General features: G+C 36.8%; 1 protein-coding gene across 1 annotated transcript in view; it reads left to right on the top strand.

Moving 5' to 3' along the window:
• Positions 1 to 465: 465 nt before the first annotated feature.
• The window catches only part of Sac1 (phosphatidylinositol-3-phosphatase SAC1), a 71,394-nt gene continuing 52,200 nt past the window's right edge, over positions 466 to 19,659 (top strand). The window contains exons 1-3 of the mRNA XM_089089473.1: positions 466 to 538; positions 3,334 to 3,428; positions 11,171 to 11,376. Coding sequence (XP_088945599.1) covers positions 504 to 538; positions 3,334 to 3,428; positions 11,171 to 11,376 — 336 coding nt within the window. The 5' untranslated portion in view covers positions 466 to 503. The remainder of the gene's footprint in view (positions 539 to 3,333; positions 3,429 to 11,170; positions 11,377 to 19,659) is intronic.

Raw genomic sequence — 19,659 nt, 5'->3', positions numbered from 1 at the left:
AGACCTAAAAGAGAGAAAGACACTTTTAAAGAAATGTTTTATCTCCAAATACACTAGAAAGTAAAAAAAGGTCATGCTGTTCAGAAAAATTGTAATTGTTGACAGCTAAAAATGGAAGTATTAGGTCGTCATGACATTTTGTAACCGTTTAATGGTGACTTACTATGTTGTCGTATTTTTTTATTTTTCATTTTTGGTGTTAAAAAATTTCAATCTTTTAGAATAGTAAGAAAAAAAAGATCATTTTATTTTTATTGATTTGGAGATAAATTAGCTTTGGAAAAGGTTTTCTGAAACATACTATTTATCTAATTAATAATTAAATATCAGATTTTTCCACCTTAAAATACTAGAATCTCTAAAACATTGAGGCTTCTTAGTTTAGATATGTCTTTGAAACATTGATATCACTTAAGAAGAAATACCTTAGCCATTTTCTAATATCAATTGTATTTTCCAACATATTTTACTTTCAGGTCTGAAGTCGAAAAATAAAAACAGTTATGGTGCCTGATCAAGCTTTGGAAAATGTATTGTTGTAAGTAGAAACTTAATTCAAGTATACAAAAGTGTTAGTTACCTTTTCCATAGGAGCTCAGCTGGACTATTAATTTAACTACTATAATTGAAAGTTCGCCACCTTTTTCAAAAGAAGAAAAGAACCGCTAAATCTTTATGAAAAATCTAATTGATGTCATTTAGAATCAGACGGACAATAATAAACATTATGCATAATAGTTAAAATACATATTTAGTAACAGCAGCACTGATAAAATTTGATGTAATAAGATATATTTATGGTGCAAATCCTATCTAAAAAGGGATAAACTACTATTTATATCGCAAGCTCCCATGATTTCAGGCTAAAGAGCCTCCAGAATCTGATAACTTTTTTTTGTAAAATTCCTTTTTTTTAATAAATGATTTTAAACATAATCAACTACTGTAGAACATTTTCACACTAGGTGTAACTCTTTTCTTATGCAAACAGGTTTTTTTTTTTATGGAACAGTTTTTTTTTAGAAACAGTTTTTTTTTTATGCAAGAAATGGAACAGTTTTTTTTTATCCAGGAGGTCCGGACTCACTGCCGAAATCTCTATTGGATAATTTCTTGCATTTTTGACGTAATTGACACATTCTTTCAAATCCGATCCCAAAACCAGTGCTACCTTACGTGTCTAGAATGGAGGTAACTGGTGTTCATATACTTCATTGATGTCCTTTATTGTCTGCTTCTCGTTGCATAACCCAGTTATTCCAAATTTAGCCCTTCTCAGGGGAAGCCAAATTTACATTAGGTTCTGTTCCATTTCAACATGTTGCCAATGTTTCTTCAAACCTCCTTTAAATTTCTATTATGTGTGATTTCAAGGTTCAATATATTATGTTAGGCAGCAATGCCGTATATCATCTCTTCTGAACTAAACAGTACAATAACAAAATTCTGAACTAAAAGAATCAATTACAAATCCCCCGCCCCTAACGCATGGATGTACCCCTAGGCTTGCTGTTTTTATTTTTTTATTTTGTTTAATTTGGTATTATGTATTAATACGATCCCGTCGTGAGTGATAAAAAACAAACAAAAAAAAAAAAAAACAGTATATGCTCTAGGGCTCAATCCAGCCTTAGAAGGGAGGGGGAATGCAATGAAACTGGAAGTGACTCTGAAAATCCAATAGATAGAAGTTTTGGAACGTAATGAAATAAGAGTTTTGTCTAAAAATCTGTCAACAAGTGAAATGACATCAATTTTATTCAATCTTGAAAAGAGCTCATGCCATATTTTGCCTCTCTCTCACTCGGACTATGTGTTTTGGCATTTTCTACAATTAAACCATGGCTTGATGCCCGCAACTACTTGATTTAATTAAAGTGTTGATTAGTGTTCACTGCTTGATTAGATTCTTAGTGTTCATTGATAGAGCTTAGTACATATTTTAATAGATAGACTAGCCTAGTAGAATATGCTTAATTGTTTTCCAAAGCTTATACTTTGTTGATATTCTGACCAATTAATAGGTTTTTAATTGTTTGCTAACACTTTTGTTTTCACGAGCTAACTGTTGCTTAATAATTGGATGGGGGAAAATAGATCCTAGCATCCAAATGTGCATAATTTCAACCATAAGCAATTTCAAATGGTAAAATATAGGCTTGTATAAAAAATTGAATAATAATTTTTGCATCATTATTTAACATTTTTAATATTCTTGTGCTGTAATTATTTTAGTACCTGTAAACAAGCCGCCAGTGACTTAAAAATGCTTTTGTGGGAATTCTTAAGCAACCGCTTCAACAATTTAGCAAGAACAGCTCCAACAATACAGCAAATAATTACTTTTGCTGTTCATGGTTTCTCACTCTTGGGAGACCTTATCTTCTTTCCGTTATTCTTTAAGGGCTAATTTGCTTTTACTCAGAGACTAAGTAAGGAAGAAGCAAACCTGTGCTTCAATTTTTTTTTTCTCTGGCAACTCGACTCAGTCACACATATTTCTGGAATACCATATTGTTTGAGAAAAATGAATTCCAACCCAGCTAAGCCTGTCTAAGTCGCCATTGTGTTCCCCCATTCAGAAGCATTAAACTTGTAAAGTATCTCACAGTAAGCAGCCTCTACTTTCCATGACTTCGTTTACTATGGTTGCTTTTCCTCTTTGAATAAAAAATTCCATTTTGGCAATGGATCCGAGTTATAAAGACATCAAGGACTTCTCAGCATTTTCTGCATACAGGGGAGTTGGGAAGAGAAATTTATCGTGAGCCAGACTAGAAATACCCTCCTATGCTGTAAAATTGTTTAAAAACCCTACTTTTTTACCCACTCCCCCAGGAGAAATTTTACTTACCCTCAAGGATTGGAGCTATCTGGGTATTTTTCTTTCCAGGATATGATATAATGCTAAAATGAATTAGGACCTCGTTGTTGTAACCCGTCCCCACACAAGAAACCAAAGAGTATCTGGCGACAATGCATTTGAAATCAGATGCACTTTTTGAAATGGCTGGATATAAAATTCTGTTGAGGGAATTTTGGTTGTTTTTGGACGTAGGCCTACATAGCTCCCACTTATCTCTTTTTGTTGTTGCTGCCACTTTCTCTCTTCTGAAAAGCCCCGAAGTTTCTTACCCGCTAAAAGTTCAGGGTGCGAGAAGAATTTATCGGGAGAGGTTTTGATTGTTCGAAAAAAAGATATTAGGCCTAAAAAACTGGATTTTTGTGTGTTCAAAAATATTTGCCCTAATTGTTGAACAGATGTTGCAAGGTCTCTCTACTTGATTCCTAGCACTGTCCACAAATTCAGTTTTTAATGATAAACTCTTCCAGGTATACTGCCAATGACAGATTTGTCCTTGAGCTGCTAGATAGCGTAGAAGGGTTTGTTACAATAGACAGACTTACATCAGAAGTTAGATTTGAAGGTTCGTTTTTCTTCTCTTTTTCTTATTTTCTAATTTCTATGTTTTTGTGTTTTTTTTTTCTCAAGGGCAGCAAAAAAATCTACTATTCTACTACTACTACAGACTGCTGCAGGTCAAAGCCACATAAGACAAACGTAGCTGTGTGTGTTCCTCCTCTATCCCACTCTATTCTGAGCTTTACTTTCCCCCTTCACCGCCCGATAAAATTTATACTCCCTTTAAGTCTTGTCTTACGACCGCCTCCCATTCCATTCGATGACGTCCTATTTTTTTGGACCACAGCTGAATCGTGAAAAAATACAGGGTCTCTAACCGTTTGACCTACTTATGAAATTCTCTCATCGTGATGAAAGAGATGCGTGGCTACGTCTTAATATTTATTACGCCGAACTGGCCCATGCTCTTCTGTTTGCCGAATCTCAGGGAATGCCCAAGTCTCGTGTCAGACAAGGAACTTAAGAAAAGGGATTGTCTTCTAACCCTTTGTTACAATTAGCATGCGACCGAGCTACCTTCTGGCATGGGGTATGGAAAGAATGTGGTAGACCACGTTCAGGATTAGTCGAAGAGACGAGAGTTGCGTCTAAGCGTAGGTTTGGGAAGGAACTTGCTCGTCACCGCGCGCAGTTGAAATCTGAGCTTTCTGAAAAAGTAATTAAAAATCCTAATATGTTATGGAAAATATTTGATAAGAAGGAGTTAGCGGGTCCCTAGTCAGATATCCCATCTTTAACATGGATAAAATATTACCTTGATGAGTTTTCAGCCCCAAAACATGATCTTAACATTTCTGTTCAAGAAAAGCTTTCATCCCTCCTCTCATCAATTTCAGATACAGATTTTCTAGTTACCCAATCACAGGTGGTGTCCGCGATCCAACGGTTGAAAAAGAAGAAGTCAGCTGGCATTGACCGTGTATCCGCCCTTCACCTTAGCCATTGCAGCCCAACTTTCATGGGACACCTAACTCTTCCTTTTCAGATGATCTTCACCACTGGACTCGTACCATTGGCATTCAGTACTCGGTCGCTTAGGCCAGTCCCGAAGATAGAAAAAAGTACTTCGGGATGTGCTCCGTTCAGACCGATCACAGTGGCACCAACGCTTTGCAAAGTCTCCGAACTTTTGGTAATTGATGAAATCAAGGAAAAATGCTGGACTCCCCCTTCCCAGTTTGAGTTCCAGAAGGGTCTTGGTTGCGGCCATGCCATTTCCGCTTTGGCTTCAGTCTTGATTGACGCTGATGAATCGAAGGAGTCCATTATTATAGATCTACATGAGGTCTGCCGTGCCTACGACTCACTTCTCCATGGCCAACTCATTCTGGATATGGGAAAGAGAGGTGTACAGAAGGACATCCTACTACTCATTAAAGACATGTACGACCACCTACAGGCTGAACTCCTACTTCCTGGCCATGGTCGAGGCCTCACTGAATATACACCAGACGTGATGCTGTCCTACCGAGGGAATCCTGTAGTCCCAGTAAAAAAGGGTGCTCGACAAGGATCAGTCACATCTCCTTGTGCCTTTAATAACTGTATCATCGAGCCACAGTCTACTATCGAGACAACATGCAAAGCTCGTGGCAAAGACGTTACAATGATAGCCTACGCCGATGACATTATGAACCCCAGCCGCACAGTTGCAGGTACAGAGACAACCTTCTCCACACTACAATCAAATTACAGTCGCATTGGCCTCGAATTCAATCCGCAGAAGTCGGAGATTCTTCTGTTCAACTGGCGCTAAGAAGAGGTCTCGTCTGTCGGGCTGGGAGAATTGTCTGTAGCCCCTGTCCCGAAAATTATTTACCTTGGTGTACCAATTGGAAAGGATCTCAAAACTACCCGTTCCCTTCTTATTGATCATCTCCGTAAACGCCTGGCTTTTGCTTGCAGTAGAATAGTTTCATCTAAAATCCTTTTCAACCGTTTAGTTCTGGCTCGACTTTATAACGCAGTATCCCTTCCCCATTTCCTGTATCTAAGCCAATTTTCGAGAATTTTTCCCGAGCCAGAGAAAAGAAAGCTCAGATCCGCGTTTTTAAGTTTGCGAAGTTCTTGTTGCGGCTCCTGCCGTGGACAAGAATTTCGTACCTTTTTAGAAATATTAAAATTGCGGACCCGACGGCAGCTAGAATTGGACAAATTAAACGGTACAACAAGAAAGATTTTTCCCAACAAGAAAGTTTAATATTTGTGTATATTACTAATAATTTAACTGTTTACTAATTATCCATTCTTTTAAGCATTCTGTTTTATGTAATGATGTAAAAAAATCCGTGATTGAATAATTTCCTTGTTTCTGATATTTATGTATATCGGAGTAAATGAATCATTTATTGAGAGTGATCTGAATTCAAGACCAGCGGACGAAAGTGTCGTTTAATTGTTTTACCGTTTCTTGTCATATTTAGACTAGTTGATATGATTATCACTGTATATTTTTTAATTCACTGATGATTAGGGTGGTCCTTATTTTTTCACTTCAGAATTATAAACCTCCCACCCTGCCATTTTTGTCTACATCAAAAGTTAACAACATGGGCAAAAAATTTTCCAAATTGGTCAATATTTAGGGTATGCTCAATTCAAGTGAAGTTTAGCATACAATCGCTATACTTCTGCTTGGACAATGTTTAACGTAATTTCGGATGCACTTAGGAAATTCATTCAGCAAACAAAATTTAATGAGGACATATTAGATATAATCAATACTAAACTCATCCAAATCATTAGTTTGTTAAAGCAATCATAATGACTGATTAAAATAGGTCCATGGCATAGCAAATATCAAGCGCATCTTTCGGTAATTGATAAAAAAATTACACACTACAAAATCATGCTGGGCTTGGGCTGTCAGAGGTTGTGGCTTGCCCTTGAAGGATTGTTGACTTGTTAGAATCAGGAAAACGTTTGCGATGCTCTTTAACAACTTGCAGAGCAAATTGCATCTGGTCTTCATTTTTTGTTAGCCGCAAATTGTAGTCCTGCATAAGGACAACTCCATGTTCGGCTGTGTCATTCACTACTCGTAGTTCTCTGACGATTGCTTCAGCCTTCACATAGGATTCATTATCCACCCAGGTCTCAGGATATGTAGACAAGAAACTATCTGGAATGGAAAGGATATGGAAGAAGTTCCTTGTATTGTGTGTAACAAAGTCCTGTAGATTCTTGTTGGTGACTGTAGTTTTGTCCACAGTGATGCGCTTCGGTGGGCCCTCCGTTCCTTCATGGCAGAGTGCTTTGACCATTGCTCTTTTTTCAGTTGCATCAACACCCCTGTCAAAAAATGCCAATCCTATCAGTTCTTTGCTAAGATACCACAGCTGCCCACACAGTTTCTTCAGTGCACCAGTTGCTGCTGGCGATCCACAAGTGAGGAGACTCTTCAGAAGCATTAAATCATTGGCTGGTGCTGCTGTTGGCAAAGCAGAAAGGAACCACGATTTAACATAACTTCCTACACCAAAAGCACAGAAGTTGCCCAGACCAGTGATTTCACGATCTGTCAGCTTGAAGGCAGAATCTCTGAACATGTATATTTTCAATGCATAAATCAGTCGTGCCATGAAACGAGCACGAAGAAGGGCTCCTGGTTTCCTGAACATCACACCACAAGCCCGAAGGCCACCAATGAACAGCAGGGAAAGCTCGAGGAGCTCACGGTAGTCTTCACGTTGGTGACAAATACCCAGCTGATCAGTCAGAAAGGTCTTCATATCATCCAGGGCATCAACCAGAGCTGCAGCAATGACCGGAACCTCAACGCCAGGCTTGTAATCAGCATATAATATACAATGTTTGGCCAAGAGTCTTTGAACTGTTTGAACATCTGCATGTCTGGGCCACTTGAAGGTCCCATTGTGATGCTGAATGCCTCTTCCAGCATTAATTCATGGATGTGGTGTCTGTATGGAAGATGCAGAACACTTCTACCAAGATACTTTTCAAACAGAGTACAGGCACCGTTCATTCAGCTGGTGTTGCTTGATGTTGTATCAAAGCTGAGAGCCTTGATGCTGTCTACAATGCCCCAGTCAGATACTGTGTGCATCATTATATCTGCCATGGCTTTACCAGTACCTGAAGCCAGCTTTGGGATACGAAGCAGTTGTTCTGTTCCAGATCCAGAAACAATTATCGGCAGTCGGTCAACTTTTTCATCTCCAGTGAGGTCTTCCATAAGCTTTCCATCCCAGTGAAGAACCATTGGCTTCTGGGGATTGAAATCAGACTTCAACTGAGATGAAAGTATGACACAATGCTTCTGACAGTAACGTCTTATAGATGATCTGTTGATAATGAAATCCGGAACGTTGTGACCTGTCACTTGAATTATTGGGGCAATGATCTGAACTACTTGCCTGTCACTTGTCTTTGTGCGGTCTAGGGATGACAGGAGTGCAGGAGTTAAAATGTTAGTTCTTCCACGTTTTCGTTTTGGTGTACATGGTTGTTCGGTGGCTTCACTGCCGATTCTTTGTAATACTTCCTTGTCTGCATCATCATTACTAGAAGACGAATCAGAAGACTCCAACAACACAGTTTGATCCAGATTTGCTATGTCAAGTTGCTGTTTCGTCTTCAAGTGAAACTGGCTTTTTTGTTTATTTTCCTGTACTTTCTCCTTTTTTGTAAGTGACATGTAAACCCCTGCCATAACCCCTTGCCTTCCTTTTTCCCGCTGGGCCAACAAGAATTGCTTGTCTTCCTCAATTTTGATGAGCTGTAATGCTTCCTGGTGAGCTACGTCAAAGAGATCATTGAAAGCTTCCTTGAATTCTTCCTCATTCGCTATCTGAGTTGCTGTCCTTCTTGCTTTGTTTTTCTTGAACCCTTCCCATCTCTACACTAAAACTTCAAGTTGGGCAACTGCATGATCACTCCGGCGCATGGGTATTCTGGCTTTCTCCCAGAACATTTGAACGTCCTTAATTACTGATACTGCTAACTCATGTTTAGTCTTGGCTACTTTCAGCTTTGTGGCGTAGAGCCTGAGAACATCACCAATCGATGGCAATTTTGAACCATATAGATCTTCCAAAGCTGAACCAAGCAGGTACACTTCCTGTTTACTGCGTGTGGATGTGGAAATCGCCATGACCGACTGTAAAACAAAACGTTTTATGCGTACTTTAACAATTGTCCAATCTCTCAGAAAATTACATAGCAGACAACATTGAATCAAAAATAGTATTGTTCTAATAGCAAATTAATAACAAGTCAATTTCAAATATTAATTTATTATATCTGACAAATGACAAAATTTCAGTTATAACAACAAACATTAAATGTAAATTGATATATTCAGTAATTCACCTGATATTGTCTTATCCGCTTGGTATCCTATGTATTTGTAATCAATATTTATCTAAGAAAATAAAAACTAAACAATACTAAAGGTGTATGCTGCAAGAATATTTAATCAAATGTAATAATAAACCATTGATTGATTCAGTAAGTAAATGTTGAAGTTAATTTTAAATAGTGACATAAACTTCTGTAGTTTTACACGAATATATCTGCTAGATTTGCAAGAAAATGCACAGACACCTAATTGATTATTAATATATTACACTGAATCCCTTCAGTTATCTCTTTATATAACACATAACACCTGTTTTGTGTTAGAATTCACAATAAATACACAATTAACTAATAAATATATGCCCTGAACCAATGATTTTCTTTATATACACCCGATTTCTATAACATTCGAGTATAATCAAAATTTGGGTGCCTTGAGTATACCCCAAACATAAAGTTATCCTAAAAATAAATGACACTTTTTCTATCATAGAAGAATAGTTTAGGATGGTGGGAGGCAGGAAAAACAAAAAATATTTTTTTGATATATACATAAGGACCACCCTACTGATGATCATTTGGTTTAATTTTTTTTTACCTAATTGCGGCTTGATGCAACGATGCCCATATCGCTTATGTTTCTTCAGTATTTGGGAGTTTAAAAAGTAAAATATGTTATGTACCTGCAGTGCAGTGTTTTGTTTCTAGTCTTTGTAATCGTGTTCGATGTGTTTTTTTTTTTGTGTGTGTTTTTTCTTTTATAGTGATACTCCGTTTTTTGTACCTTTTTTGACGGGTAATAAATAAATAATAATAATAATCTACCATAAGTTACTTTTTGTTCATATGCTGGAAGGAAATGCTGTCGGCGAGACCTCATATCTTTCATTAGTTCAGCCAACAAGAAACGTGACTGTGAGCATTTCTTGGTAACATTAAGGAGGAGCGCTTTGGAAGAAATTGTTGCCTAGCTACCGACCCGGTATTGATCTTATCAAACACTAAAACAATATGGATTGAGTTATCTTTGAAGAGGCTTAAATTGCAGCAAGCGATTTTGCTACTAAGGAGGATTGTTGTCATTTGAGTAAAAGGATGGAATGTAGACTCTTTTTCATTCAAAATAGGTCCCAAACTTCACCTAGCCTTTACTTCACCACCATCTCTATTTAGACTCGGGAAATTTTCTTTATTTTAATGGCCTCTCTTAACTCGCGATTCCGATATTTAGAAGTAACTGCTAACATCCAAACGCAGTCAAACTGAACTAAATTAAAGGGGTTTTGCTTTATGACCTAATGAACTTAAATCATTTGGAGAAAGGGTTAAATCTATTTTAACACCTCTCCCCCCGTCACAATTGACGCATCTGTATGTGGGTACTCCATTATTCTTTTCTATGTGTAAGGCATATTCCGTCCACAAAGAAAAGACGCCCTAAAATCGCTTAACGTAGCGCTATTTAGTGTCTGATATTCTTAGGCTGGGAGATGTATCCATTAAAGTTGAAGGGCCAAAATATAAAAGCTAAATATGTAAGAAACGTAAATTCTACGTATATTAAAAATGTGTGATGAGTCTGTTTGCCACTCACGGATGCTCTAAACATTTCTTTAAAAAATCTTTTATACCGTCCATGTGGATGCAAGGTTATTTATTGTATTTTGTTATTGTCAATTAAAAATATTGAGAGATGTATCTGATTTTGTTGGATGCCTGAAAAAAAAAGTCCCTGGGTTCTATTTTTAACGTTTTTAAGTAAATGATTTTATTCTGTGAAAGTAGAGCACTAGCATTGATTTTCCCAAAACTGATGTATTTTTCATGCATAAATAAATATTTAAGTTTCAAGATCTTTTAACTCAAGTTTCTTAGGGTTCAAACTATGTACTTACGGGTGCATAGAGGGACATGATAATTTACCCAAACTTCCACTGGAACGGTTTTAATAGAGCCAAGCTCTGACTGAAGACGGTAAATTTTTTCAAGGAAGAACGGCCAAGCAACGCCACTGTTCGGATTCTGGCTGCGTGTCGGATTGAAAGTCAAATCTTTTAACGTTTTGCTAGAAAATATCTCGAAAAACCCTTTGAATGAGAATTTACTAGTATATATCGTATTTAAACATTTGTTAATAAGTTAATTAAAATTAATTGATTATTATAAAGCCAACTTTTCTGGCCGTAGGACCGGATCTTTAGACATGATCCGTAGCAGATACAACAGAATATTTGAAAATATGAAGGCATTTTTTCGTCGGGTGATGTGAAATCCAAGTACCAAAACAAAACCCAATTTTCATACTGAGCTGTATTGAATTAATCTTAATTTTAGTTTCTACTGTGTATGACAAATGATGGTTTATTTTTTAGGTATGAATGTGACTTCCTGGTTATTTTACCTAATTCTGTGGAATTTTAATTTTAGTTGATAGATCTCAAATACCAGTTAGTCTGCCAAGACGGAATATATTTGGTGTTTATGGCACGTTTGAAACTTTTGCTGGCCCTTGTTTAGTTGTTGTGACCGAAGCGACGAAGATTGGTAAAATATGTGGTCAAAGTATATTGCGCATTGATGCAACAGAAATCATTCCATACGCTAGAACAAATTACCATATTTCTCAGCGACAGGTAGGTTCCCTCATATCCAGAGCTCGATTTGCTATTCGTTCTCAAATGTTACTTGGACTTAGAGCCGTATCCAGGATTTTTTTTTCGGGGGGGGGGGGTACAAAAAACTTTAAAAAACGCATCAAAAATTTGTTTATGTTCATTTTTGTTACGTTTTTAAGAGTCGGACAGACATTTTTTTTGGGGGGGGGGGGGTAAACCCCCAATCCGTCCCTCTCCCCCTGGATACGGCCTTGCTTGTATTCAAGTGATTGATTTTATATGGTACCCACCAAGAATAGCATTTAACCCATTAGGTTAATCGGTGTTTCAAAGTTCCAGGCTTGTCCTATAGCCATGTGTAGTGTGCAGCCACCTAGCTTGAGAGCCAAATATATATTTGTTCTATTCGGACGAATAATCAGGAAAAATCGTAGATTTTTGTGGAGTCAGGAGTGAGACAATTATCCTGATTCTCAAGATGATACTTTCGTGAAGTTCTATATATGTCCATTGTTTTGGAATTTTGACCAGTTAGTGGTTGCTGATAAACTAATTTTACTGCACAGTTAATAGTAAATTGCTTCTTCTTTATGATTGACATTGGTCCCGCCTATATCGTCGTTATTTAATGCATTTGCATACTTTCGTAACAAAAAAACACTTAGTGTAGTCTGTGTCATTTAAATTCCCATGTCAAACTCGTCATTTCTCTAAGGATTTATCGTTTGTTTTGCAAGTTGATTTATAATTTTTTAATTCTTTTGTAAATTCCAATAGTTTGCCGAAATGCAAATTCCTTTTCATAAGGTAGAACTTATTATATTGTTTTGAAAGTTCAATTGTTAAAGCTACTAACGAAAGTAGAATGCTACTCAGTTTATTCGCTCAAGTCCTTTTTCGTTGGTTTCCTTGAAGTAGATACTGAGTTTCTTTTTCATAGAAAATGCACGTACAGGTATTTATTTTAACACACACATATATTTATTTTGAGGAATTGAGAGTTTGGACCAGGTGTGGCTCGACGCACCCAGACCAGAGGGTGGTGACATCCTCTCATTTAAACGAATCCTACATCACAGTATATGACTCGTGAAAATTTATTATACATTAATACTTTATCATTTATACTTATCTACAGAGACAAACAAGAAGCTAGAACGGAATTCCTCATGTTTAAATGCGTAACTAAGAACAGCTATATTTGTATTCAACTCTTCTTTAAAGCGGACCACTGCTGGACAATTTCGTTTAAGTCAATGGCATTGGTGAGGTCTTTCTCATTCGTCAACAACATGAGTGAATGAGTGAAGCAGCAGCTGCAACAGGTGCTGTCGCTGCCAATTTGCAAAGGCGATTAGCATGCTTAGGTTGACGTTGCCGGCAATTTCCTCGCCTAGGACTTCCCTGAAGCAAGTAGCGTCTTGGCAAAAATGAAACAGAAATTCAAGCTCTACTTAAAAGTAGTAGAATTTGGAGTCTTTCTTGGTGTTGAAAAAACGTTGTTGCTAGCTCAATATCTGCTACTGAAACCCCGTATTTTTAAAGGAGGCTGAAGTAAGGAGCAAGATGGCTAAAAATTGATAAGGTAAGCTCTGAGATTATCTCTCATCATTGTAGTCAACCTTTCAAGCAGGATTCTCAAATATTGTCTATAGAACTGATACATTGATATCTCGGCTTGACTCTGAGCACGGCTGTCAAAATGAGATGGTCCAAGTCACCGACGATGACGTCTGACCAAATCCACCTCTGGATCAACTTCTCTCATTCTGGCAATCAATTTTGCACTGTCAATGAAATCGTTCAGTTCATCCTCCGATATTCTTTCAAAAGCTTTATTCATAGCTTCATGCATCTCGATTACGTCGATGATGTGAATTTCCTCTTCTTCAAGTTTTTCTGTTGCTATTTTGATCTTGTACACGATTCTTTCGTAAACATGAGGCAAACGATAAAGTCGAAGTTTAGAATCCTTTTCAGAAGGCCGCTAGCTTGTGCCTTTGTCTTCGCATCGGTGTTCCTTATCTGTTTTGTTTTGTAAATAGCTGAAACTATTGCTTAAAACAAAGTAAAAACTGCTTATATGGTTTCAACAGTTACAGTTTACCGAGTCTGTGATAAGTTTTGCTGTGATAAGAAAGCTAGTTTATCCAGAAGAATTCCTCTCTTCGTCAATGTTCCTATTATACTTTCTGCGTTACCCTGCTCATTTTTTTTCATTAGCCTCGCTAACATCATAGTTTCTTTCTAGGCGTTCCTTTTGAGTTGATATTGCGGATTATGGACCGTAAGCTTATTAGAAGGTGAAGCATCGGGTATTTTAACCGCCATCAGAATAAAATTCTGAATCCTAGACTTTCTTTGATGATCTTATCCCTAACTTCTGCTGAAAGAATGAACTCGTTCTGAGAAATTGTGCCCAAATAAGTAACTTTGTATAGTCTATATCGGGTATCAAGAGCGGCCGCACACCTATCTAGAAGTTGAACAATTTGAACAAAGTTACCGTTTTGTTCTTCAGTTCTCCTAAAGCCAATGCCTGTCTCGCTAGGGTCCTTGTAACGTCCAATAAATTTTGACGATTTTTCTGTTCGTCTCTTCACCTTTTGTCTGCTGCAAAACCTTAGTTCGAATGCTTCTTTCAAGTAGGAAATTGACATGACTACTGTTACTGATGAAGTGACAAAAACAGGACAAAGCTGCTTTGGGTGAGTCAGGAGAAAAATGACTTACTAGATTCTTGTGACTCGAAGGTGTGTGTGACTGCTGCTTTGTGTGACTCGGAGGAAAAGTGACTTGCTAGTTTTCCCTTCTTTGCCTTTACTTTGCTCTTAATTTTGTGATGTTGCAGCAGACCGTCTTCCACCCAACATTTTCTGGATTGGTCGCTCTTAGGACCACTAGAGAAAAGAAAACACACGAAGTAGAAGGCAACATCTTTCTCAGTATTTTTTGTCTAAGAACTGGTAATCCTCGTACCATCCCGGAGGAAAACGCCACTGTTTCCTTTTTATATTGAAGGATCAACAGGGAATGCACTCAGTTTTGGTCGATTAAGACCACATAAAATTAGGTACTTCCTTTGGTTTTCGCTAGAGATTGGCTTCCTAATTCCTGGATTCTTGTCAACTATACTTTCAAAATCGTCACTGTAACTCTTGACAACAACTCCACTAATTGTTGAAATATTAAGAACTTCTTCAGTGCAATCGATTTTTAACTCTTTTCATAGCTCAAACACAGAAGATTATGTAGATTGTATTTTCACCAAGATATCTTTTGCATTCAACGAACAATTTTCCCAGGCAGTCTTAACAATGTTAAGAACAGTAACTAATGATTGTATTCCAGCTTGGTAACACATGTAACTATCTTGTTGGGTCTTTTATCGGAAATTAATTAAAAAAAAACTGTCTGAAAAATAGGTTTTTCAAAGAAAAGTGAAGGCCATTTTAAACTTAAGCTAAGCAGATACAAATACCTATTGAAATTCAAACTCAAAACGACCGGAAATTACTATTAAAGAATGAATGAAACCAAAAACAAACAGAAATTAGATAAACAATCATAGCAAAAAACATACAACAAGTAATAATATAAATGAATAAATAGATCTTAAAGCGAGTAATGCTTAGATTGAATATGAAAATCAAGCTTAAAACGAAAAAAATATTTTGCTATTAAAGTATAAATGAAACTTAAAACGAAGAATCAATGCGAACAAACATACAATAGATATTAATGTCAGTGAATAAATAATTATTTAAACGAGTGAAACTTAAATTGAATATTTAAATCAAGATTGAATCGAATAAAAATAACTACAAACAAGAGTTTGGGTATCGTCTCACTGCAGAAGCCTAAAACCTACTGCGTCATTGGCGCTTTACTGAAAACAATTCTTTGAAATGTTTTCACTTTTGTAACTTTAAGAAATCAAAATTAATTAAGATTTTAGGGAATAAATGTCAGCATATGTATATTAAATTGACAATGCACATTTTTTTTTCAGTAAACTCATTTGGTTTTTTTTTTTCAGTAAAGTACAAATTATATTCTGGCTTTTAGAAAGCATAGGGGTTTTGAACCCTACTCACATTGATTAAGGCTCGTTTTGAGTTTGACTAATGTTTATTTTAATTTTTGTTCGTTTTGAGTTTCATTTATTTATTGATGCTGATTTGGGGAAGTTGTATGCTTGGTAGATTATATGATAGTCCGGACGCCAGGTGTTGAAAATGTGAACCATATCAAGACGGAATGGGGCTGCTGCGAGAATTAGCCTACCCTCAACCCCCTAAAATGACCATGTGGATTCAAAAATACCAATGGCACTTGCTTGCGAGTGGTGGAACCCTCCGAAACTTGACATTTTATTATATTTTGTTGTTTGATGCAAGAAAATACATGTTCCACAAAGTTTGAGGTGCAGTTTTTCGCTCAAATAAAAATGCCTAGAAGCCAAAGAATCTTTTCATAGCAAATTAACACGATTAGATACAAAAAATGGCAGAGTTAAAAAAAATGGCAAGACTATATGAGTCTTGAACAGTCTTGGAAAGTATAAACAAAATCAAATTGAATATTAGATATATAAGATTAATTGTTGAAAGATCCATCAGTTTAAGATTTTTTTTCACTGTAATTTTTATTTTCATTTTCAATGCTGTAAGAACTGGAAAATAATAAATAGTTTAGGTTTTTACAGTTAAAGAAGGGGGCAGTATCCAAATTTTGCTTGTAGTGAAACTATATTTGTCATGACCAATCTTGAAAAGAACTAATAAATTAAACTGAATATTTGATGCATAATGATATTAATTGCTAAAAGCTCATCAGTTCAAAATTGTACTGTAATTTTAATATTTATTTTTAATATTAAGTACAAAAGGAAACATTTGTAATATAATTCGTTTTCAGTAAAGCGCCAATGACGTAGTAGGTTTTAGGCTTCTGCAGTGAGACGATACCCAAACTCTTATTTGTAGTTATTTTTATTCGATTCAAACTTGATTTGCATATTTAATTTAAGTTTCACTCCTTTTAAGATTTATTTATTCATTTACATTAATATATATTGTATGTTTGTTCGCATTGATTGTTTATTTAATTTCTGTTCGTTTTAAGTTTCATTTATACTTTCATAGCAAAATATTTTTTTTCGTTTTCAGCTTGATTTTCATATTTCTAGCATTACTCGCTTTAAGATCTATTTATTCATTTATATTATTACTTGTTGTATGTTTTTGGCTATGATTGTTTATTTAATTTCTGTTCGTTTTGGGTTTCATTTATTCTTTAATAGTCATTTCTGGTCGTTTTGAGTTGGAATTTTAACATTTATTTGTATATGCTGAGCTTAAGTTTAAAATGGTCTTTAATTTTTTTTAAAAAGTTATTTTCGGAAAGTTTTTTTAATAATTAATTTTTGTTCGTTTTTGATTGCAAAAAGTTTCAAATTTTTATGGCATGGGGGGGGGGGGGTGCTTACTGTCCGATTATTCTTGAATTGAAAAAAACTGATCTAGAACTTTCAATTTAAATTGAATGAGGCTTTTTTCAAAGTCTATACGATTACCTCTTTGATAAAAACCTTATATATGAAAAATAGACAGCTTGCATAACTTGTGAACAGCGATTGACAACAATGAATGGATTGAAAAATAGCTCCGATAAGGGGGTTTAGACCATTTCACTTGCTGACACAAAGGGATCACGACTGTTTGGAATTGACTTTAATAGGAATTTGTGTGCCAAAGCAATTTTGCATCTATCACAGAGTATGTATTTTAACCTTATAATTGGATAATTATAATAGATTTCCTATGTGTTCTTCCCATACAAAAACCCCTTCCCATAAGTTATAAACCCCCCTTAATAAGTTATGCCCCAGGGCATAACTTACAACGCCTAACCCTGCGCCCTGAAGTGCTGTGTCGACACCGGAGTTTTTTGTTATCAGAGCTTTGAACTATTTTAACAAAATGTCGATCTCAAAATTTTTATCTGATGCATTTATGGCGTGGAGGAGGGAGAGGGGCTAGCTGCCCTTCAATCTCTTTTGACTCTTAAAAATTGAACACGAACTTTCAATTTTCAATCAAATGAACCCTCTCTAAAATTTATACGAGCATCCCTTCCATAAGAAATAATTTGAAGAATTCGGAGAATCCTTAAATTACAACCCTTGCCCTGAGGGCTTTGGGGGAGTTGTAATCCTCAAAGACCTAATTTCCAAAATTTAAAATTACGTTTAATATAATGGCTGTCTTAAAATTTTGATTGGATGTGTTTGGGGAAAAGGTGGGTGTGAGAGGGGGGTTAGTTCCCTCAAATCACTTTCAACTATTACAAAGGGCACTAGCCCTCGGAATTTTCCATCGAATGAGCCTTTTTTGAAGTTTTTACGACACCGCCTTCTATAAAAACCTTACATGCCCCCAGGGCAGAACTTAAAACCCTTGCCCTGAGGGTTGTGGGGGATTGTCCTCCTCAAAAACATATTTTCTATTTGGAAATCAACTGCGCTGAACAAAATGGCTATCTCAAAATTTTGATTAGATGTGTTTGGGGGAATGATGGGCGTGGGGGGGCTAGTTGCCCTTCAATCACTTTCGATTATTAAAAAGGGCACTAGCCATTTGAATTTCCAATTGAATGTGCCTGTTTTGAAGTTTCTACGACAACGCCTTCTATAAAAACCTTATATGCCCCCAGGGCATAACTTTAAACTCTTGCCCTGAGGGCTGTGGGGGAGTGTCCTCCTCAAAAACATATTTTCTATCCGGAAATCAACTACACTGAACAAAATGACTATCTCCAAAGTTTGATTGGATGTGTTTGGGGAAACGATGGGCGTGCGGGGGGGGGGGGGGTAGTTGCCCTCCAATCACTTTCGACTATTAAAAAGGGCACTAACCTTTAATTTCCAATCGAATGAACCTGTTTTGAAGTTTCTACGACAACGCCTTCTATAAAAACCTTATATGCCCCCTGGGCATAACTTAAAACCCTTGCCCTGAGGGTTGTGGGAGAGTGTCCTCCCCAAAAACATATTTTCTATCTGGAAATCAACTACACTGAACAAAATGGCTATCTCAAAAGTTTGATTGGATGTGTTTGGGGAAATGATGGGCGTGGGGGGCTAGTTGCCCTCCAATCACTTTCGACTATTAAAAAGGGCACTATCCCTTTAATTTCCAATCGAATTAAACTGTTTTGAAGTTTCTACGACAACGCCTTCTACAAAAACCTTATATGCTCCCAGGGCATAACTTAAAACCATTACCCTGATGGTTGTGGGGGATTGTCCTCCTCAAAAATATGTTTTCAATCTGGAAATAAACTACTCTGAACAAAAATGGCTATCTCAAAATTTTTATTGGATGTGTTTAGGGGAATGATGGGCGTGGGGGGGGGGGGGGGGTTCTAGTGGCCCTCCAAAAACTTTCAACTATTAAAAAGGGCCCTATCCCTTTTAATTTTCAATCGAATGATCCTTTTTTGAATTTTCTATGACAACGCCTTCTATGAAAACCTTATATGTCCCTAGGGCTTATCTTTAAAACCTTGCGCTGAGGGGTGTCGGGGATTGTCCTCGTCAAAAACATATTTTCTATCTGTAAATCAACTACGCTGAACAAAATGACTATCTCAAAATTTTTATTGAATTTGTTTGGGGGAATGATGGGCGTGGGGGGGGGCTAGTTGCCCTCCAATCACTTTCGACTATTAAAAAGGGCACTAGCCCTTTGAATTTCCATTGAATGAGCCTTTTTTGAAGTTTCTACGACAACGCCTTCTATAAAAACCTTATATGCCCCCCAGACATATCTTAAAACCCTTGCCCTGAAGGTTCTGGGGGAGTATCCTCCTCAAAAACATATTTTCTATCTACGCTGAACAAAATGGCTATCTCAAAATTTTGATTGGATGTGTTTGGGGAAATGATGGGCGGGGGGGGGGGCTAGTTACACTCCAATTACTTTTCGACTATTAAAAAGGGCACTAGCCCTTTAATTTCCAATCGAATGAACATGTTTTGAAGTTCCTATGACAACGCCTTCTATAAAAACCTAATATGCCACCAGGGCATAACTTAAAACCCTTGCCCTGAGGGTTGTGGGGGAGTGTCATCCTCAAAAATATGTTTTCTATCTGGAAATCAACTACGCTGAACAAAATGGCTATCTGAAAATTTTGATTGGATGTGTTTGGGGAAATGATGAGCGTGGGGGGAGGGGAGGAGGCTAGTTACACTCCAATCACTTTCGACTATGAAAAAGGGCACTAGCCCTTTAA

This window comes from Artemia sp. Qi Xiang Cuo, chromosome 5 (genome assembly GCF_049724085.1).
Source record: "Artemia sp. Qi Xiang Cuo chromosome 5, ASM4972408v1, whole genome shotgun sequence".
Lineage (NCBI taxonomy): Eukaryota > Metazoa > Arthropoda > Branchiopoda > Anostraca > Artemiidae > Artemia > Artemia sp. Qi Xiang Cuo.
Note: the sequence above shows the minus strand (reverse complement) of the source record. Positions and strands in the feature narration are given on the sequence as shown.